The following is a 23,802-nucleotide window of genomic DNA, read 5'->3' as shown; positions in this document are numbered from 1 at the left end:
ATTTTACAACTCATATAAAAAAATCCTGTTCACAAGTTTAGATAAGACCTCTTAATTTATATTGATGTCTTCTTGAGCATGTGAATGTTTGCAACTGTAGTTGTGTATTGGGCCCCTTAAATGTCATTGGTGTAAAATTATTCATTTTAACAACATACCGGTGGAAATGGCTTGGAAATGCAGAAGTGCTTTGTCTGGTGAACAGTGGGCAGTTCAATGGCTGAAGACAAACAAGGCACTTACGAACAACTATCACAAAACATTGAAACAGTTGTTGATCGTAACTTTGCACAGTATTATATTCCAGCATTTGTAGAAGTTATACCTTGACCCATCCTTAGCCTACGTGTTTCCCTAAAGTTTCTTAGTTAAGTTTTGTAGTCATACGTCTGTCAGGATGTTCTAGACTTATTATCACTGTTGACAGTTCACTCCGCTTGTAGCCATCACTGTGCAAAACGCTTGCTTACATTTCAGTCTACAAATATAATTTTGACGTTGTAATGCACCCAATGTTTGGACAAATTATAGCAGTGATACAGCGAAAAGTTGTGCTAAATAAAAGACTGACACTGTCGACAGGGCCATTTTGAGTACTATGTGCTGCATCTTTTGGTGGCTCCCCTTTTTCTGATTAAATTAATTACCTTTTAAATATAAGTGGCGTGGGGCGTTTGGTACATCATGTTGTGAGTTTAAACACTCATTTCGAAATTATGTATAGCTTGATAGCATATCCAGGGTTCGAGATTGCAATTTTGATTATTTTTACAAGATGGCATGAGTCCTATCGATGCGATTTTATCTATTTCTGAAATGTTTCTTTTATAAAGACCACTGCTCTCTCACGTAGCGCACGTAACGCTGTGAAGTAGCCCCTGTATAGAGTGAATAATTGATTGTCAAGCAATGGATGTCAACCAATTCAGCACCACTGCCATGGACAGCACCAGTTAACGTCATATGTAAAGAAGTGTAAACTGTTATTCGGGGAACAACACTGTAAAAAAATGAAGCATGAAATTAAAACAACTTGGTATTGCAAGTTAATTCAACCTCCTGTTTTAAGTTTTTATTATTCGTCTTATTGATTTTTTATTATTAAATGATATTAACTATATTAACTACACACACGTGTGTATGTGTACATATGTAATTCCATCTGATACCATTGGAAACTGTATGAACACCACAGTCCAATAATAATAATGACAAAATATATCTTATTTTAAACAAGTAAGAGGCTGTGTAAGTGCATAAGCAGAGTGGTAAGGTCAGAGCACTAACAAAAAATACAGTGGCATTTCCCTGATTGGATAAAAGTGTCTGCCAAATACATAAATGTAAATATATTAAGATTGGTTATGTTTGTTTAAGGATAATAATAATCATTCAAAACATTTTTTTTACTTTTTAATAATTTTTCTCCACGGTAATGTTTCTGTTTGTGTGCTTCTGCGTGGGAATTTTAGCGCCTTAAAATCTTTCAATCTTTCAGAAGGTGTTGTAGATGTGATCATTCTGCACTGCTGTATTTCGACTCTAAGTGCCGCTGTTCAACTTTGTATTCTTCTAGTGGCGTTGTTATCCATCCCTCATACAAAACCTATAGCAGTAGCATAATTCAGACATCATAAGCGACGACACTAGATGCTACATAACAGACCAACACATCGCTTATCAGCTTCGCCTCCAGATTCTCTAATCTGGATGAGGCATTGTGTAGGAAATATTCTATAATATTCATCTTTCGGTTTTTTTGTGCTCAGTCTTTGTTGTGCAAAAATGGAGTCGGGAGGAAAAGGCTGGGTGTATGGTTGGCTATTCTACACAGTGTGCGCGCTCTCTTTATTTGCGGCTGAAGTGACTGGACAGATTCGTTATTCAATACCTGAGGAAATGGCAGTGGGCTCGATTGTTGGAAATATCGCCTCGGACCTTGGGCTTGAATCAAAGAGACTGATTTCAGGGAAAGCGCGTGTGTTTACCGCGGAGAGCAGTGAGTACATTGGACTGGACAAAGAGAACGGACATCTGGTTATTAAGAATAAAATAGACAGAGAGGAATTATGTGGAGAGATATCCGCATGTAGTGTCAGTTTTAATGTTATTTTAGAAAACCCGTTGGAGCTTTTCCGCGTTACAGTTGACGTACAAGACATCAATGATAACAGCCCCGTCTTTCCGAAATCGAAAATTGAAGTTGAAATCAGCGAATTAGCGGTGCCCGGTGCGCGCTTTCCATTAGAGAGCGCAGTAGACCCAGACGTGGGAGTAAATACGCTGCAGAAATATACTCTTCATCCCACGGATAAATTTAAACTGAATATCCAAAGTAGTGCTGGTGGTAGCAAACACGTCGAAATGATTCTTCATTCTCCATTAGACAGAGAGAAAGAAAAGCATCATAATTTAATCCTGACGGCTTTCGATGGTGGAAAACCACAAAGATCTGCAACAGTGCAGATAAATATTGTTGTTCTTGATGTAAATGACAATGCGCCTGTGTTTAGCCAATCGTCTTACAAAGCATCCGTTGTAGAAAATGCTGTTAAAAATACAGTCGTTACAACAGTAAGTGCGACAGATGCTGACGAGTCAAGTGATGGTGTACAGTATTATTTTGAGCACGCGACCTCTGCGGTTAAAGCTTTGTTCTCCATTGACGCGGATTCTGGTGAGGTTAGAGTTATAGGTGACATAGATTATGAAAAACACAAGCAGTTTACAGTTAAAATTAAAGCTAAAGATCAAGGCGGATTGACTGACTCGAGTGAGATCATTATTGACGTCATTGATGTAAATGATAACACACCAAAAATTACAATAATGTCTTTCTCCAGTTCTGTATCTGAAGATGCAGCTCCTGGCACGGTTATAGCAATGTTAAATGTTCAAGATCTAGACTCAGGAGACAACAGTAAGATTTCTTGTTCTATTGATCTGAACTCTCCATTTAAAATCATATCCTCAATAACAAATCATTACAACCTGGTGACAGATTCAGAATTAGACAGGGAACAGACAGCAGAGTATAATATCACTATATCCGCTGTTGATGGGGGTAACCCAGCTCTGTCAAGTAAAGAGATTTTTAAACTGAAAATATCTGATGTGAATGATCACGCACCTCAGTTTGAGCAGGAATCATATAATGCTTTTATAGCTGAAAATAACCCACCATCTACAACTATTCTGTCTGTGAAAGCATTGGACATGGACTCAGGGCCAAATGCAAAGATTTCCTATTTCCTTATTGATGGAGATTTAAACGGATCACCTCTGTCATCTTACATTTCCATAAATTCAGAGAGTGGTGTGATCTATGCAGGAAAATCTTTTGATTATGAACAACTGAAATCATTCAAAATGCAAGTTAAAGCTCAAGATGGAGGCTCACCGCCTTTATCCAACAATGTGACTCTTAACATCTTCATTCAAGATCAGAATGACAACGCTCCTCAGGTTCTGTATCCTGTTCAAACTGGTGGTTCTGTGGTGGCTGAGATTGTGCCTCGTTCTGCAGATGTTGGTTATCTCGTCACTAAAGTGGTGGCTGTTGATGTGGACTCTGGACAGAATGCCTGGCTCTCATATAAACTACAGAAAGCTACAGACAGAGCACTGTTTGAAGTGGGTTTACAGAATGGAGAAATAAGAACTGTGCGTCAGGTGACTGATAAAGATGCTGTGAAACAAAAACTCACTGTTGTTGTTGAAGATAACGGACAGCCGTCACTCTCAGCTGTGGTCACCATTAATGTGGCTGTTGCTGATAATTTTCCTGAAGTTCTTTCAGAATTTACAGACTTTACTCATGAAAAGGAATACAACAGCGATCTGACTTTTTATTTAATTTTGGCACTGGCAGTAGTTTCACTGCTCTTTATAGTTTCAATTATTGCAATAATTTCAGTGAAAATCTACAAATGGAGGCAAAATAAGTTATTTTATAAATCTGGAGGAAATCTACCTGTAATTCCATATTACCCACCAGTTTATGCAGACGGCACATTACAGCATGTGTATAATTATGAAATGTGTGGGACCACTGACTCAAGGATGAGTGATGTGAAGTTTGTCAGGCCCTACAGTCAGAACACACTCGTGAGCCAGAGTCATATGGGGACAGTACAGAGAGAACAGAAGATACAAGAGAATGATGACATTAATTCAGAGGTGAGATGTTCAAATGTCTCTTTTTGATAATTCAAAGAAATGTCTTCAGGTTTTTTGTTTTCTTCTTCTGAGCTTTTTTACAATTTATATAAAGAATCCTGTTCACAAGTTTGGATTAGACCTTGCTCTTAATTTATTTTTTGACGTCTTCTTGAGCTTGAGCATGTGAATGTTTGCAACTTTTGTAGTTGTGTATTGGGCCCCTTGAACGTTATTGGTGTAAAAATATTAATTACAACATCATACTTGTGGAAATGGCTTGGAAATGCACCAGTGCTTTGTCTGGTGAACAGTGCGCAGTTCAATTGGTAAAGACAAACAAGGCACTTACGAACAACCATCACAAAACATTGAAACAGTTGTTGATCGTAACATTGCACAGTATTAAAATCCAGCGTTTGTAAAAGTTATACCTTGACCCATCCTTAGCCTGAAACTTTATTAGTTAAGTTTTATAAGTCATATGTCTGTCAGGATGTTCTGGACTTATTATCACTGTTGACAGTTCACTCATTTACTGTGCAAAATGCTTAATTACATTTCAGTCTACAAATATAATTTTGACGTTGTAATGCACCCAATGTTTGGTCAAATTATAGCAGTGATACAGCGAAATTTGAGCTAAATTAAAGACAGGGGCTATCCACAGTGGCATTTAGTGTATGTGCTGACAGCTGGTGGCTATCCTCATTCTGTCTTTTTCCATGCCATATAGCTGTTGATTATGTTTCGCATGTTGTGCTTTTATGGAGTATGTCATCCAATAACAGAATTTGTGATTTACACAAATAATGTGATGCTGCCATCCAGCTGCTGGGCAATCCATGAAGACAATATGGCAACTGTATTATGATAATATAAATTATCATTTTAAAAGCAAGTGTGTTGGGAAGTTTGGTACATGATGTTGCGGGTTTTCACACTCATTTCGAAATTATTTATAGCCTAATAGTCTATCCAGGGTTGGAGCTTGCAATTTTGATTATTTTTACAAGATGCCACGAGTCCTATTGATGCAATTTTATCTATTTCTGAAGTGCTCCTTTTATAAAGACCCCCGCTATCTCACGTAACACAGTGAAGTAGCCCCTGCATAAATAATTTATTGTAAAGCAATCTATGTCAACCAATTCAGCACCACGGCCACGGACAGCACCGGTTAACATCGTATGTAAGGAAGTGTAATTTAAGCAACATGCTAAGCTATTGTTCGGGTAACAACACTGTAAAAAAAATGCACCATGAAGTTAAAACAACTTGGTTTTGCAAGTCAATTCAACATACTATTTTAAGTTTTTATTATTTGTCTTATTGTTATTTTTTCAAATAATATTAACTATATTAACTACACACACGTGTGTGTATATATGCATATATGTAATTCCATCTGATACCATAACGAAGTGTATGAACACCACAGTCCAATAATAATAATAATAATAATAATAATAATAATAATAATGACATAATATAATAACTTAGTTTATACAAGTAATAGGCTGTGTAAGTGTCAGGCGTATTAGAGTGGCTAGGTCAGAGCACTTACAAAAAATACCGTGGCATTTCCCTGATACTGAATAATTATTATATACACACATTACACTTGATTACGTTTGTGTGTGCATTGTAAGAATCATTCAAAAATATTTGTGACTTTTTTCATATCACCCATGCTAATGTTAAGCTTTGTACACGAGGCTACACTGTTTTGAGTCTTAAAATCGTTAAATCTTTCAGAACGCACTGCTATATTATCACTTATCTTTCAGAAAATAAGTGACTATTCTGCACTGCTATATTTCGACTCTAAGTGCCGCTGTTCAACCTTAGTATACTCATAGTGGCGTTGTTATCCATTCCTTTAACAAAACCCGTAGCAATAGCATAATTCAGACATCATTAACGGCGACCCTGGATGCTACGTAACAGACAGACAAATGCTTTCCAGCTTCGTCTCCACATTTTATGATCCGGAAGGGGCACTTTTATTTAAAAATTCTATGTAATCCAACATTCATTTTTTGTTTAAATGTCTCTGCTGAATCTTTGTTTCTTAAAAATGGAGTCGGGAGGAAAAGGCTGGGTGTATGGTTGGCTATTCTACACAGTGTGCGCGCTTTCTTTATTTGCGACTGAAGTGACTGGACAGATTCGTTATTCTATACCCGAGGAAATGGCAGTGGGCTCGATTGTTGGAAATATCGCCTCGGACCTTGGACTTGAACCGAAGAGACTGATTTCAGGCAAAGCGCGTGTGTTTACCGCGGAGAGCAGTGAGTACATTGGACTGGACAAAGAGAACGGACATCTGGTTATTAAAAATAAAATAGACAGAGAGGAATTATGTGGAGAGATATCCGCCTGTAGTGTCAGTTTTAATGTTATTTTGGACAATCCGATAGAGTTTTATCGCGTTACAGTTGACATACAAGACATCAATGATAACAGCCCCGTATTTCCGAAATCTAAAATTGATCAAGAAATTAATGAATTAGCTGTATCGGGTGCGCGCTTTCCATTAGAGAGCGCAATAGATGCAGACGTGGGTGTGAATACACTACAGAAATATACTCTTCATCCCACCGATAATTTTAAACTAAATGTGCAGAATGCTGAAGATGGTAGCAAAAACGTCGAGATGATTCTTCATTCTCCATTAGACAGAGAAAAAGAAAAACATCATAATTTAATTCTGACGGCTTTCGATGGTGGAAAACCACAAAGGTCTGCAACTGTGCAGATAAATATTATTGTTCTTGATGGCAATGACAACGCACCCTTATTTAGCAAACCGTCATATAAAACATCCGTTGTTGAAAATGCAGCTAAAGGTACAGTCGTTACAACAGTAAGTGCGACAGATGCTGACGAGTCAAGTGATGGTGTACAGTATTATTTTGAGCACGCGACCTCTGCGGTTAAAGCTTTGTTCTCCATTGACGCGGATTCTGGTAAGGTTAAAGTTATAGGTGACATAGATTATGAAAAACACAAACAGCTCAAAATCAAAGTCAAAGCTAAAGATCAAGGCGGTTTGACTGACTCGAGTGAGATCATTATTGATGTCATAGATGTAAATGATAACACGCCAAAAATTACAGTGATGTCTTTTTTAAGTGCAGTATCAGAAGATGCAGCACCTGGCACTGTTATAGCAATAATAAACGTTCAAGATCTTGACTCGAGTGACAACAGTAAGATTTCTTGCTCTATTGATGTGAACTCTCCATTTAAAGTCGTATCCTCAATAACCAATCATTACAACCTGGTGACAGATTCAGAATTAGACAGGGAACAGACAGCAGAGTATAATATCACTATAACTGCTGTTGATGGGGGTAACCCAGCTCTCTCAAGTAAAGAGATTTTGAGACTGAAGATATCTGATGTGAATGATCACGCACCTCAGTTTGAGCAGGAATCATATAATGCTTTTATAGTTGAAAATAACCCACCATCTACAACTTTTCTTTCTGTGAAAGCAAAGGACATGGACTGGGGGCAAAATGCAAAGATTTCTTATTTCCTTATTGATGGAGATTTAAATGGATCACCTCTGTCCTCTTACATTTCCATAAATTCAGAGAGTGGTGTGATCTATGCAGTAAAATCTTTTGATTATGAACAACTGAAATCATTCAAAATGCAAGTTAAAGCTCAAGATGGAGGCTCACCGCCTTTATCCAACAATGTGACTCTTAACATTTTCATTCGAGATCAAAATGACAACGCTCCTCAGGTTCTGTATCCTGTACAAACTGGTGGTTCTGTGGTGGCTGAGATTGTGCCTCGTTCTGCAGATGTTGGTTATCTCGTCACTAAAGTGGTGGCTGTTGATGTGGACTCTGGACAGAATGCCTGGCTCTCATATAAACTACAGAAAGCTACAGACAGAGCGCTGTTTGAAGTGGGTTTACAGAATGGAGAAATAAGAACTGTGCGACAGGTGACTGATAAAGATGCTGTGAAACAAAAACTCACTGTTGTTGTTGAAGATAACGGACAGCCCTCACGCTCAGCTGTGGTCACCATTAATGTGGCAGTTGCTGATAATTTTCCTGAAGTGCTCTCAGAATTCACAGAGTTTACTCATGAAAAGGAATACAACAGCGATCTGACTTTTTATTTAATTTTGGCACTTGCAGTAGTTTCACTGCTCTTTATAGTTTCAATTATTGCAATCATTTCTGTGAAAATCTACAGATGGAGGCAAAATAAATTATTTTATAAATCTGGAGCAAATCTACCTGTAATTCCATATTACCCACCAGTTTATGCGGACGGCACATTACAGCATGTGTATAATTATGAAATGTGCGGCACCACTGACTCAAGGATGAGTGACATGAAGTTTGTCAGGCCCTACAGTCAGAACACACTCGTGAGCCAGAGTCATATGGGGACAGTACAGAGAGAACAGAAGATACAAGAGAATGATGACATTAATTCAGAGGTGAGACGTTTAATTGACCCTTACTTGACTATTCAAAAAAAATGTCATTTAGGCTTTTTGTTTTCTTTTTCTGAGCATTTTTAAGAAAGGGCTGTTGAGTGAGTGTGCTCTGGGGTGTCACTCGGTGACGAAACCGGACACATTAGTTCATGTATTGTACAAATAGCAAAAAGTAGTCAATAAGTGATAAAAGTAGCTGAGTTATTACAGGTCAAAGAAACTATCTTGTAGAATTTGTTAATGATGCCAACACTCACTGATGCTCAAAATAGCAACACAATACATTAGGAAACAGGTGTAAATTGTTATTATTTTATCTTCTTGGTAACATGTGTATATATAGTTTGTAGCTTAGGGTATTGCTAAATTTATAAATAATATGCTAAAGCATAATAATAACAATTGACACAGAGCATCCTGTTCACAAGTTTAAATTACACCTTGCTCTTAATAAATCCTTCTTGAGGCATATGAATGTTGGAACTTTTTGTAATAGTTGTGTGTGGGTTCCATCAGATGTCCTCACTGTAAAATGATGTATCTCAACATCACACTGTCAAAATGGCTCGGGTATGCAGAAGTGCAGGACCTAATGCATTTGTCTGATGAACAGTGGGCAGTTTAACGGCTCAAGACAAACAAGGCACATACTAACAACTGTCACAAAATATAAAAAAGTTGATTATTGTCCGCATAACATTGCACAGTTTTAAAATCAAGCTTTTGTATAATTGGTAAATTCTGTTATTGTGGGCTTTGGATATGTAGACATCAGTTAGGTGATATATTTTGTTCAGGGCTGCATTTCCTGTAACTTTTCCTAATGCTACATTGTTCTCAAGTTATTCCTATAAGCTGTACCTGATTCATGTGTTGTGATTTTATTGAGTAGGTCAACCAATAACATAATTAGTGATTTTTACAAAAATAATGTGATGCTGGCCATGCGGCTGCTGGGCACTCCACCCTGGTTGTGGAGTAAATGCAATAACACTAATAAGCTGCTACACACAAAGCTCTACTGGGGAACATGCCCCCAATTTTTTCAGATTTTTTCCTGAAAGCCTGCTGCCTGTGCAACACTTCTATACAAATTTCCTTTGCTTAACCTAAGTACAGGGAAAGATAAACATTGTATTTAAAAATATTTAAGGAATATCTTCATCATACTTTACATGAACATTACTTACATTTTTGGACGCATAAATAGCATACAATGTGGAATATAATGACAGTCAAGAAAATATTTTCTTGAACACTTGCATTTTTCATACAATGATGAAAAAAAGACAATATTATTCATTTTTACAAGAATATTTTTACAATAACAATATTACAAGGAACCAGTCATTTTTTGACTACTGCTAAAATAATCTCAGTCATAGTTACTGCCAAAATTGTATAGTGTCATAACTAAATATTAATTTCATATCTAAAAATACAGAACAGTATAACACATATGTGTTGATTTTCTCTGCAACAACGCAATTCTATAGTCTTGACAGAGGTTTTCCTGAGATTTTTCCTCTAATTTTTAAGACCTGACTTGGTGAGGATGTAGTTTGTTTTACCTCCATCAAACTCATATCTCCTTTCTGCTTCCCTTTCCCTGCTTTGCACAATACACGTTTGATGTCAATCTACAGGAGACATGGTGACCGAGTCAAAATAAAATTATGATTATAAATAATTATTTTATTAATAATTAGTAATTAGAAATTTACTTTAGTTTTGTCATGTTTTAATTATGTAACTCAATCGCGTGGCGTCACCTGGACTTTTGTGCGCGGCTGCAGAAAGGAAACGCACAAACGCGCGCGGACTTGGATTAGAGCAGATTTATACGAGGGAAAGTGCCCCAGTTTAAGGGGTCTATAGTGACGCCCCTGAAAGACACTATGGCAAATGTATTATGATAATATAAATCCCCCTTTCAAAACTAAGTGAAGGCATATTGCGTGCAGGTGGCGTGGAGCGATTTGAGGCATGATACGTTTTATGTCATGGGCATGATAAAATATTCAGGGATGGATTTACTTTGCAATTTAGATTATTTTTACAAAATATAGGATCTTGTAAAAATAATCCAAATTGCAAACTAATGCAATGTTAACTATTTCTGAAGTGCTTTTTTATAAAGAACACCGCTATCTCACATAACGCCGTGAAGTAGCCGCTGCATAGATAGAGAATTGATGAGCGATCGGTATCAACCAATTCAGCACCACCGCTACCATGGACAGCACCTGGCAAAGTCGTACATACGCAATACGCCTTAAGCAACATGCTAAGTAGTTCATGGGCTGTTGAAGTGTCACATGGTGGGTTAGGTCAGAGCACTAATAAAAATACAGTGGCATTTTCATACTGAATAATTACCATGTACATACATTACACTGGATAAGGTTTATGTATACACTATAAAAATCATCCAGACATTTTTTGTGACTTTTTATACATATCATCCATGCTAATGCTGAGGTTTGGACGCTGCATGGGATGTTTTGCGTATTAAAATCTTTCAATCTTTCATAATGTTTTTTAAAATTAGAGAGAAATATGCACTGCTATATTTCGACTCTAAGTGCCGCTGTTCAACCTTTGTATCTTTATAGTGTCGTTGTTATGCATCCCTTTAACAAAACCCGAAGCAGTAGCACAATTCAGACATCATCAACGGCAACACTTGATGGTACAAAACGGACCGAAAAATCGCTTTCTACCTTCGTCTCCACATTTTAAAATCAGGAAGAGGCATTTTTATTTAAAAATTATATATAATCCAGCATTATTTTGTTTTAGTTTTAATGTCTCTGCTCAATCTCTGTGGGTTAAAAATGGAGCCGAGAGGAAAAGGCTGGGTGTATTGTTGGCTATTCTACACAGTATGCGCGTTTCTTTATTTGTGGATGAAGTGACTGGACAGATTCGTTATTCAATACCCGAGGAAATGGCAGTGGGCTCGATCTTTGGAAATATCGCCTCGGACCTTGGACTTGAAACGAAAAGACTGATTTCAGGCAAAGCGCGTGTGTTTACCGGGGAGAGCAGTGAGTACATTGGACTGGACAAAGAGAACGGACATCTGGTTATTAAGAATAAAATAGATAGAGAGGAATTATGTGGAGAGATATCCGCCTGTAGTGTCAGTTTTGATGTTATTTTGGATAACCCGATGGAGCTTTATCGCGTTACAGTAGACATACAAGATATCAATGATAACAGCCCCGTATTTCCAAAATCTAAGATTGAAAAGAAAATCAGCGAATTAGCTGTACCGGGTGCGCGCTTTCTGTTTGAGAGCGCAAAGGATCCAGACGTGGGAGTGAATACACTACAGAAATATACTCTTCATCCCACCGATCATTTTAAACTAAATGTTCAAAATAGTGCTGGTGGTAGCAAACACGTCGAAATGATTCTTCATTCTCCATTAGACAGAGAAAAGGAAAAACATCATAATTTAATCCTGACGGCTTTCGATGGTGGAAAACCACAAAGGTCTGCGACTGTGCAGATAAATATTGTTGTTCTTGATGTAAATGACAATGCGCCTGTGTTTTCCCGGTCGTCTTACAAAACATCAGTTTTTGAAAGTGCAGCTAAAGGTACAGTCGTTACAACAGTAAGTGCGACAGATGCTGACGAGTCAAGTGATGGTGTACAGTATTATTTTGAGCACGCGACCTCTGCAGTTACAGCTTTGTTCTCCATTGATGCGGATTCTGGTGAGGTTAAAGTTATAGGTGACATAGATTATGAAAAACACAAACAGTTCACAGTCAACGTCAAAGCTAAAGATCAAGGAGATTTGACAGACTCGAGTGAGATAATTATTGACGTAATTGATGTCAATGATAACGCACCAAAAATTACAATAATGTCTTTCTCCAGTTCTGCATCAGAAGATGCAGCCCCTGGCACTGTTATAGCAATGTTAAATGTTCAAGATCTAGACTCAGGTGACAACAGTAAGATTTCTTGCTCTATTGATGTGAACTCTCCATTTAAAATCGTATCCTCACTGACTAATTACTTCAACCTGGTGACAGATTCAGAATTAGACAGGGAACAGACAGCAGAGTATAATATCACTATAACTGCTGTTGATGGGGGTAACCCAGCTCTGTCAAGTAAAGAGATTTTGAGACTGAAGATATCTGATGTGAATGATCACGCACCTCAGTTTGAGCACGAATCATATAATTCTTTTATAGCTGAAAATAACCCACCATCTACAACTATTCTGTCTGTGAAAGCAGAGGACATGGACTGGGGGCAAAATGCCAAGATTTCTTATTTTCTTATTGATGGAGATTTAAATGGATCACCACTGTCCTCTTATATTTCCATAAATTCAGAGAGTGGTGTGATCTATGCAGTAAAATCCTTTGATTATGAACAACTGAAATCATTCAAAATGCAAGTTAAAGCTCAAGATGGAGGCTCACCGCCTTTATCCAACAATATGACTCTTAACATCTTCATTCAAGATCAGAATGACAACGCTCCTCAGGTTCTGTATCCTGTACAAACTGGTGGTTCTGTGGTGGCTGAGATTGTGCCTCGTTCTGCAGATGTTGGTTATCTCGTCACTAAAGTGGTGGCTGTTGATGTGGACTCTGGACAGAATGCCTGGCTCTCATATAAACTACAGAAAGCTACAGACAGAGCGCTGTTTGAAGTGGGTTTACAGAATGGAGAAATAAGAACTGTGCGACAGGTGACTGATAAAGATGCTGTGAAACAAAAACTCACTGTTGTTGTTGAAGATAACGGACAGCCCTCACGCTCAGCTGTGGTCTCCATTAATGTGGCAGTTGCTGATAATTTTCCTGAAGTGCTCTCAGAATTCACAGACTTTACTCATGAAAAGGAATACAACAGCGATCTGACTTTTTATTTAATTTTGGCACTTGCAGTAGTTTCACTGCTCTTTATAGTCTCAATTATTGCAATCATTTCAGTGAAAATCTACAGATGGAGGCAAAATAAGTTATTTTATAAATCTGGAGCAAATCTACCTGTAATTCCATATTACCCACCAGTTTATGCAGACGGCACATTACAGCATGTATATAATTATGAAATGTGCGGCACCACTGACTCAAGGATGAGTGACGTAAAGTTTGTCAGGCCCTACAGTCAGAACACACTTGTGAGCCGAAGTCATATGGGGACAGTACAGAGAGAACAGAAGATACAAGAGAATGATGACATTAATTCAGAGGTGAGACGTTTAATTGACCCTTCTTTGATTATTCGAAAAGAGTCATTAGGCTTTTTGTTTTCTTTTTCTGAGCATTTTTAAGAAAGGGCTGTTGAGTGAGTGTGCTCTGGGGTGTAACTCACTGACAAAACCAGACACATCATGTATTGTACAAATAGTAAAAAGTAGTTAGCTGAGTTATTACAGGTCAAAGAAACTATTTTGTAGAATTTGAAAATGGTGCCAACACTTACTGATGCTCAAAATGGCAACACAATACATTAGGAGACAGGTGTAAATTATTATTTTATCTTCTGGGAAGCATGTAGATATCTTACGGCATTGCTAAATTTATAAACAATATGTTAAAGCATATTAATAACAACTGACACAAAGCATCCTGTTCACAAGTTTAAATTACACTTTATACACTTAATAATGCATTCTTAAGGCATGCGAGTATGTGCATCTTTCGTAATAGTTGTGTATGGGCCCATCAGATGTCCTCACTGTAAAATGATGTATCTCAACATCACACTGTCGGAAATGGCTCGGGTATGCAGAAGTGCAGGACCTAATGCATTTGTCTGATGAACAATAGGCAGTTTAACGGCTCAAGACAAACAAGGCACTTACTAACAACTATCACAAAATATTAAAACAGTTGATTATCGTCTGCATAACATTGCACAGTATTAAAATCAAGCATTTGGATAATTAGTAAATTCTGTTATTGTGGGTGTCTGATATGTAGACATCAGTTAGGTGAAATATGTTGTTAAGGGCTGCATTTCCTGAAACTTTAATGCTACGTTGTTCTCAAGTTATACCTATAAGCTGTACCTTATCATTTATTATGTGTTTCCCGAAACGTTTAAGTAGACTATAAAAATAATATGCTGGATTACGTAAAAATATAGTGCATCATTTTTGCATCCACTTTTTTAAGTTAGTTTTACTTGAAATTTGAAGTAATTGCATAAGTTGCTTAAAATTCCATATGGAACTTACTTTAAAAAATGGATGCAAAAATGATGCACTATATTTTTTATTAAATCCAGCGTATTATTTTTTTTCAGTGTGTACCTTCTGTAAGTCATATATTTGTAAGGTTGGTCTGGACCATTCTTAGCTATAGCTACCTTATACAGTAACTGTTGACAGTTCACTTCGCTGCCACCACTGTGCAAAACAATTGTTTACATTTCAGTATACACAAATGTAATACTGATGTTGTAAAATACAGCGTTGTGCTAAATCAAAGACAACACTGTCCACAGATCCAGTAACTGTATTTGCATTTCATCCGTTAAATCTTACGTTTCTTGGGTACCAGTGGTGTAGTTGTGGCTGGAGAAGTTGGTATACTCTTTTAATTTTACTGCCATATAGTAGCTTTTGAATATGTTTCACGTTTTGTGCTTTTATTGAGTAGGTCATCCAATAACAGAATAAGTGATTTTTAAACAAATAATGTGACATGGCCCATGCAGCTGCGGGGCACTCCACCCTGGTTGTGGAGTAATGCAATCACCAGGGGCACTGCTACACACAAAGCTCTACTGGGGAACATGCCCCCCATTTTTCTGATTTTTTCTTGAAAGCCTGCTGCCTGTGCAAAAGTTCTATACAAATTGCCTTTGCTTAAACTACGATTCCTACAATACAAAAAATACAGGGAAAGATAAACATTGTATTTAAAAATATTTAAGGAATATCTTCATCATACTTAACATGAACATTACTTACATTTTTGAAGGCATAAATAGCATACAATATGAAAATAATAACAGTAGAGAAAATATTTTCTTGAACAGTTAAATGTTTCATTAAATGATAAAAATGATTAATAACGTCTTTTTTTTACAAGAATATTTTTACTATAACAATATTACAAGAAACCAGTCATTTTTGACTGCTAAAATAATCTCAGCCATAGTTACTGCCAAAAATGCATAGTGTCATAACTAAATATTAATTTCATTTCTGAAAAAAACAGAACAGAATAACACATGCATGTGTTGATTTTCTCAGCAACAACGCAGACAAAGGTTTTCCTGAGATTTTTCCTCTAAAGTTTGAGACCTAACTGGGTGATGATGTAGTTTGTCTTACCTCCCTCAAACTCATCTCTCCTTTCTGCTTCCCTTTCCCTGCTTTGCACAATACACGTTTGATGTCCATCTACAGGAGACATGGTGATCGAGTCAAAATAAAATTATGATTATTAATAATTATGATTTTAATAATTAGTAATTAGAAATGTACTTTCGATTTGTCATGTTTTCATAAGCTAACTCAATCGCGTGGCGTCACCTGGACTTTTGTGCGCGGCTGCAGAAAGGAAATTCACAGACGCGCGCGGACTTGGATTAGAGCAGATTTACACGAGGGCAAGTGCCCCAGTTAAAGGGCTCTATAGTGACGCCCCTGAAAGACACTATGGCAAATGTATTATGATAATATAAATGCCCCCTTCCAAACCAAGTGAAGGAATATTGCGTGCATGTGGCGTGGAGCGATTTGAGGCATGATACGTTTTATGTTATGGGCATGATAAAATATCCAGGGATGGATTTACTTTGCAATTTAGATTATTTTAACTAAATATACGATTTTGTAAAAATAATCCAAATAGCAAACTAAAGTCCTGTTAATGCAATGTTAACTATTTCTGAACTGCTGCTTTTATAAAGAAAATTGCTATCTCACATAGCGCCGTGAAGTAGCCGCTGCAGAGTGAAGATTGATGAGTGATCGGTATCAACCAATTCAGCACCACCGCTACCATGGACAGCACCTTGTAATGTCGTACATGCGCATTACGCCTTAAGCAACCTGCTAAGGTATAGTACATGGGCTGTTGGAGTATCAGGTGTAAAACAGGGTGGGTTTAGGTCAGAGCACTAACAAAATATACAGTGACATTTTACTGAATATTTACCGAGTAATTACTCTTGGTTACGTTTGTCCTATGCAGTATAATAATCATCCAAACATTTTTGTGACTTTTTTATTCATATCACTCTTGCTAATGCTGAGGTTTTGCGTATTAAAATCTTTCATAATATGATTCAAAAAAGTTATTATTCTGCACTGCTCTATTTTGACTCTAAGTGCCGCTGTTCAACCTTGTATCCTTATAGTGTCGTTGTTATCCATCCCTTTTAACAAAACCCGTAGCAGTAGCATAATTCAGACAATCATCAACGGGAACACTGGATGCTACATAACAGACAGACAAATCGCGTTCTATCTTCGTCTCCAGTCCACACCCGGAAGAGGCATTTTTATTTAAATTTATTTAAAAAAATCTATAATCTATCATTAATTTTGTTGTAATGCCTCTGCTCAATCTCTGTGGGATAAAAATGGAGTCCGGAAGAAAAGGCTGGGTGTATTGTTGGCTATTCTACACAGTATGCGCGCTTTCTTTATTTGCAGCTGAAGTGACTGGACAGATTCGGTATTCTATACCCGAGGAAATGGCAGTGGGCTCGATTGTTGGAAATATTGCCTCGGACCTTGGACTTGAAACGAAAAGACTGATTTCAGGCAAAGCGCGTGTGTTTACCAGGGAGAGCAGTGAGTACATTGGATTGGACAAAGAGAACGGACATCTGGTTATTAAGAATAAAATAGACAGAGAGGAATTATGTGGAGAGATATCCGCCTGTAGTGTCAGTTTTGATGTTATTTTGGATAATCCGATGGAGCTTTATCGCGTTACAGTAGACATACAAGACATCAATGATAACAGCCCCGTATTTCCGAATTCTAAATTAGATCAAGAAATTAATGAATTAGCGGTTTCGGGTGCGCGCTTACCATTGGAGAGCGCCATAGATTTAGACGTGGGAGTGAATACACTACAGAAATATACTCTTCATCCCACCGATCATTTTAAACTAAATGTGCAGAATGCTGAAGATGGTAGCAAAAACGTCGAGATGATTCTTCATTCTCCATTAGACAGAGAAAAAGAAAAACATCATAATTTAATACTGACGGCTTTCGATGGTGGAAAACCACAAAGATCTGCGACTGTGCAGATAAATATTGTTGTTCTTGATGGCAATGACAATGCGCCTGTGTTTAGCAAATCGTCTTATAAAGCATCAGTAATTGAAAATGCTGCTAAAGGTACAGTCGTTACAACAGTAAGTGCGACAGATGCTGACGAGTCAAGTGATGATGTACAGTATTATTTTGAGCACGCGACCTCTGCAGTTAAAGCTTTGTTCTCCATTGATGCGGATTCTGGTGAGGTTAAAGTTATAGGTGACATAGATTATGAAAAACACAAGCAGTTCAAAATCAAAGTCAAAGCTAAAGATCACGGAGATTTGACTGACTTGAGCGACATAATTATTGATGTCATAGATGTAAACGACAACATACCAAAAATTACAATAATGTCTTTCTCCAGTTTTGTATCTGAAGATGCAGCACCTGGCACTGTTATAACAATGTTAAATGTTCAAGATCTAGACTCTGGTGACAACAGTAAGATTTCTTGCTCTATTGATCTGAATTCTCCATTTAAAATTGTATCCTCGTTGACTAATTATTACAACCTGGTGACAGATTCAGAATTAGACAGGGAACAGACAGCAGAGTATAATATCACTATAACTGCTGTTGATGGGGGTAACCCAGCTCTGTCAAGTAAAGAGATTTTGAGACTGAAGATATCTGATGTGAATGATCACGCACCTCAGTTTGAGCAGGAATCATATAATGCTTTTATAGCTGAAAATAACCCACCATCTACAACTATTATGTCTGTGAAAGCAGAGGACATGGACTGGGGGCAAAATGCCAAGATTTCTTTTTTTCTTATTGATGGAGATTTAAATGGATCACCTCTGTCATCTTACATTTCCATAAATTCAGAGAGTGGTGTGATCTATGCAGTAAAATCCTTTGATTATGAACAACTGAAATCATTCAAAATGCAAGTTAAAGCTCAAGATGGAGGCTCACCGCCTTTATCCAACAATGTGACTCTTAACATCTTCATTCAAGATCAGAATGACAACGCTCCTCAGATTCTTTATCCTGTACAAACTGGTGGTTCTGTGGTGGCTGAGATTGTGCCTCGTTCTGCAGATGTTGGTTATCTCGTCACTAAAGTGGTGGCTGTTGATGTGGACTCTGGACAGAATGCCTGGCTCTCATATAAACTACAGAAAGCTACAGACAGAGCGCTGTTTGAAGTGGGTTTACAGAATGGAGAAATAAGAACTGTGCGACAGGTGACTGATAAAGATGCTGTGAAACAAAAACTCACTGTTGTTGTTGAAGATAACGGACAGCCCTCACGCTCAGCTGTGGTCACCATTAATGTGGCAGTTGCTGATAATTTTCCTGAAGTGCTCTCAGAATTCACAGACTTTACTCATGAAAAGGAATACAACAATGATCTGACTTTTTATTTAATTTTGGCTCTTGCAGTAGTTTCACTGCTCTTTATAGTCTCAATTATTGCAATCATTTCTGTGAAAATCTACAGATGGAGGCAAAATAAGTTATTTTATAAATCTGGAGCAAATCTACCTGTAATTCCATATTACCCACCAGTTTATGCAGACGGCACATTACAGCATGTGTATAATTATGAAATGTGCGGGACCACTGACTCAAGGATGAGTGACGTAAAGTTTGTCAGGCCCTACAGTCAGAACACACTCGTGAGCCAGAGTCATATGGGGACAGTACAGAGAGAACAGAAGATACAAGAGAATGATGACATTAATTCAGAGGTGAGATCTTAAAATGACTCTGTTTTGATAATTCGAAAACATCTCATCTGGATTTTTTTCTGAACATTATTAAGGAAAGGCGGTTAGAGATGTGTGCTCTTTGGTGTTGCTCAGTGACAAAACCAGATTAGTTCAGGCCCTTATAAGTAAAAGTAGTTAGTTTCTTTCACATGCAACAATTAACTAAACTGTTTCATTAAATGTTAAAACGAAAATGGTGCATACACCCACTGATGCTCAAAAAGGCAACACGATACATTAGGAGCCAAGTGTTTGTAAACTTTTAAAGAGTATGACATGGGTAAATTGTTGTTATTCTGTCTTCTGAAAAACATTTATAGCCTATATACTCTGTTGCTTATAGGGCTTGCTACATTTATAACAAAGATCTTAAAACAAAATTATAACAATTGACACAGAACATCCAGCTCAGAGTTTTAAATACAGTTTGGTCTTAAATTGTAATGCCTTCTTGAGCATAAATGTTTGCTGTGTACGAATTCCTCAGATTGTCTCAGTATGAAACAATACATTTTAACATCATACTGTTGTAAATGGCTTGGATATGCTGAAGTGCAGGACCTGACACATTTGTCTGATGAACAGTGAGCTGTTTAATGGCTCAAGACAAACAAAGCACTCATGAACAACTATCACAAAATATAAAAATGGTTTATGATTATCTGCGTAAAATCACATTCTGTTATTTTGGGTTGCAGACAATATATAAACATCAGTTATGTGAAATATCTTGTTCAAAGTAAAACTTTTTTTTTTTTTTACTTTTATAATTAATAATTGTTTTAAAAAATTAACATTTTGCACATTCTGCAAAGTATGTACAGTATGCATGTGACTCAGAAGAAGTAAGTGTTTGTGTATAAACAGGGTTAGGTCAGAGCACTAGCAAAAATACCTGATATGAACAATTACAATATACATATATTACACTTTGTTATGCTTGTGTAGCCTACTGTAGTATAATAATCATACACAACATTTTTGTCATTTTTTTTATTCATATCACCCATGCTTATGCTGAGGTTTGCACGCTACATACAATGTTTAGCTTTTTTAAATCTTTTATAATTTTTTTAAAATAAGTGATAATTCTGCACTGCTATATTTCGACTCTAAGTGCCGCTATTCAACCTTTGTATCCTTATGGTGGCGTTGTTATCCATCCCTTTAACAAAACCCGTAGCATTATTCATACATTATCAACGGCGACACTGGATGCTACATTACAGACCAACACATCGCTTTTCAGCTTCGCCTCCAGATTCATTAAACCCGGATGAAACAGTTTGACTAAAATATTCTATATAATTCATCATATATTTTGTTTTTATTGCCTCTGCTCAATCTTTTATGTGCAAAAATGGAGTCGGGAAGAAAAGGCTGGGTGCATGGTTGGCTATTCTACACGACGTGCGCGCTTTCTTTATTTGCGACTAAAGTGACTGGACAGATTCGTTATTCTATACCCGAGGAAATGGCAGTGGGCTCAATTGTTGGAAATATCGCCTCGGACCTTGGACTTGAACTGAAAAGACTGATTTCAGGAAGAGCGCGTGTGTTTACCCCGGACAGCAGTGAGTACATTGGACTGGACAAAGAGAAAGGACATCTGGTTATTACGAATAAAATAGACAGAGAGGCATTATGTGGAGAGATATCCGCGTGTAGTGTCAGTTTTGATGTTATTTTGGAGAATCCGATGGAGCTTTATCGTGTTACAGTTGACATACAAGACATCAATGATAACAGCCCCGTATTTCCGAGATCTAAACTAGATCAAGAAATTAATGAATTAGCGTTACTGGGTGCGCGCTTTCCATTAGAGAGCGCAATAGATGCAGACGTGGGAGTGAATACACTACATAAATATACTCTTCATCCCACGGATCATTTTAAACTAAATGTGCAGAATGCTGAAGATGGTAGCAAAAACGTCGAGATGATTCTTCATTCTCCATTAGACAGAGAAAAAGAAAAACATCATAATTTAATACTGACGGCTTTCGATGGTGGAAAACCACAAAGATCTGCGACTGTGCAGATAAATATTGTTGTTCTTGATGGCAATGACAATGCGCCTGTGTTTAGCAAATCGTCATATAAAGCATCAGTAATTGAAAATGCTGCTAAAGGTACAGTCGTTACAACAGTAAGTGCGACAGATGCTGACGAGTCAAATGATTGTGTACAGTATTATTTTGAGCACGCGACCTCTGCGGTTAAAGCTTTGTTCTCCATTGACGCGGATTCTGGTGAGGTTAAAGTTATAGGTGACATAGATTATGAAAAACACAAACAGTTCAAAATCAAAGTCAAAGCTAAAGATCACGGAGATTTGACTGACTTGAGCGACATAATTATTGATGTCATTGATGTAAACGATAACATACCAAAAATTACAATAATGTCTTTCTCCAGTTCTGTATCTGAAGATGCAACACTTGGCACTATTATAGCAATGTTAAATGTTCAAGATCTAGACTCAGGTGAAAACAGTAAGATTTCTTGCTCTATTGATCTGAACTCTCCATTTAAAATTGTATCCTCGTTGACTAATTATTACAACCTGGTGACAGATTCAGAATTAGACAGGGAACAGACAGCAGAGTATAATATCACTATAACCGCTGTTGATGGAGGTAACCCAGCTCTGTCAAGTAAAGAGATTTTGAGACTGAAGATATCTGATATGAATGATCACGCACCTCAGTTTGAGCAGGAATCATATAATGCTTTTATAGCTGAAAATAACCCACCATCTACAACTATTCTGTATGTGAAAGCAGAGGACATGGACTGGGGGCAAAATGCTAAGATTTCTTATTTCCTTATTGATGGAGATTTAAATGGATCACCTCTGTCATCTTACATTTCCATAAATTCAGAGAGTGGTGTGATCTATGCAGTAAAATCTTTCGATTATGAACAACTGAAATCATTCAAAATGCAAGTTAAAGCTCAAGATGGAGGCTCGCCGCCTTTATCCAACAATGTGACTCTTAACATCTTTATTCAAGATCAAAATGACAACGCTCCTCAGGTTCTGTATCCTGTACAAACTGGTGGTTCTGTGGTGGCTGAGATTGTGCCTCGTTCTGCAGATGTTGGTTATCTCGTCACTAAAGTGGTGGCTGTTGATGTGGACTCTGGTCAGAATGCTTGGCTCTCATATAAACTACAGAAAGCTACAGACAGAGCGCTGTTTGAAGTGGGTTTACAGAATGGAGAAATAAGAACTGTGCGACAGGTGACTGATAAAGATGCTGTGAAACAAAAACTCACTGTTGTTGTTGAAGATAACGGACAGCCATCACGCTCAGCTGTGGTCTCCATTAATGTGGCAGTTGCTGATAATTTTCCTGAAGTGCTCTCAGAATTCACAGACTTTACTCATGAAAAGGAATACAACAATGATCTGACTTTTTATTTAATTTTGGCACTGGCAGTAGTTTCACTGCTATTTATAGTCTCAATTATTGCAATAATTTCCGTGAAAATCTACAGATGGAGGCAAAATAAGTTATTTTATAAATCTGGAGCAAATCTACCTGTAATTCCATATTACCCACCAGTTTATGCGGACGGCACATTACAGCATGTTTATAATTATGAAATGTGTGGGACCACTGACTCAAGGATGAGTGATGTGAAGTTTGTCAGGCCCTACAGGCAGAACACACTCGTGAGCCAGAGTCATATGGGAACAGTACAGAGAGAACAGAATGAACAGAAGATTGGTGACATGATTTTAGAGGTGAGATTGACTTTAACTAGCTTGTCGTAGAAGAGTTTGCTAAAATCTACATTTATTTTTTCCTTTGTATATTTTGTATTGTTTTATGTGTCTTATGCACATAACATGCTTCAACTTCTGTTTTAGTGTATTATCAGGAAATATCAAACCTTCTTTACTCTTAACTGTTAGAATCAATTAAGAATTTAGTATTTTAGTATCAATTTAGTACCAAGGAATGCTACAATAGGTTGTAATGACAAAAATTTTTTGCAAATCTGTATTGATATACTTCCTTGTTTATTTAATAACTTAATTAATACACATCTTAAAACAGGAAGGAAAACTTTAGTCCCTTACAGATGTTAGTGTTAGTTCATGTTACCCCTACAGAGACGGAGAGAAAGCTCAAATGCTCCACAATATTAATAAAGCTTTTCCT

The 23,802-nt window shown here is 37.2% G+C and overlaps 3 protein-coding genes and 1 pseudogene across 36 annotated transcripts in view; all 4 read left to right on the top strand.

Moving 5' to 3' along the window:
* LOC135779723 (protocadherin gamma-C5-like) overlaps window positions 1-23,802 on the top strand; it is a 188,719-nt gene that overhangs the window by 118,504 nt on the left and 46,413 nt on the right. Inside the window, exon 1 of one of the 34 annotated variants that reach the window (XM_065290570.2) lies at window positions 17,040-19,606. The exons of 30 other annotated variants lie outside the window; for them this stretch is intronic. In XM_065290570.2, the coding sequence (XP_065146642.1) occupies window positions 17,183-19,606 (2,424 nt within the window). In that variant the 5' untranslated portion in view covers window positions 17,040-17,182. Of the gene's footprint in view, window positions 1-17,039; window positions 19,607-20,595; window positions 23,382-23,802 lie in introns of those variants that run through there. 3 more of the 34 variants (XM_065290593.2, XM_065290583.2, XM_065290605.2) reach the window with 3 other exon arrangements.
* On the top strand, window positions 24-4,206 carry LOC135779436 (protocadherin gamma-A3-like). The gene has a single exon (XM_065290148.1). The coding sequence runs from the start codon at window positions 1,786-1,788 to the stop codon at window positions 4,204-4,206; it is 2,421 nt and encodes an 806-aa protein (XP_065146220.1). The 5' UTR covers window positions 24-1,785.
* Window positions 6,045-8,839, top strand: LOC135779721 (protocadherin gamma-A5-like). Its single transcript, XM_065290552.1, has one exon. It carries the CDS (start codon window positions 6,209-6,211, stop codon window positions 8,714-8,716), a length of 2,508 nt encoding a protein of 835 aa, XP_065146624.1. The 5' UTR covers window positions 6,045-6,208; the 3' UTR covers window positions 8,717-8,839.
* On the top strand, window positions 11,262-15,902 carry LOC135779437 (protocadherin gamma-A11 pseudogene; annotated as a pseudogene).

Source organism: Paramisgurnus dabryanus, chromosome 10 (assembly GCF_030506205.2).
Source record: "Paramisgurnus dabryanus chromosome 10, PD_genome_1.1, whole genome shotgun sequence".
Lineage (NCBI taxonomy): Eukaryota > Metazoa > Chordata > Actinopteri > Cypriniformes > Cobitidae > Paramisgurnus > Paramisgurnus dabryanus.
Note: the sequence above shows the minus strand (reverse complement) of the source record. Positions and strands in the feature narration are given on the sequence as shown.

Bases quoted from the DNA above. Each gene is read 5' to 3' on its own strand.
- LOC135779436 (XM_065290148.1), top strand. From the start codon at position 1,786: ATGGAGTCGGGAGGAAAAGGCTGGGTGTATGGTTGGCTATTCTACACA.
- LOC135779721 (XM_065290552.1), top strand. From the start codon at position 6,209: ATGTCTCTGCTGAATCTTTGTTTCTTAAAAATGGAGTCGGGAGGAAAA.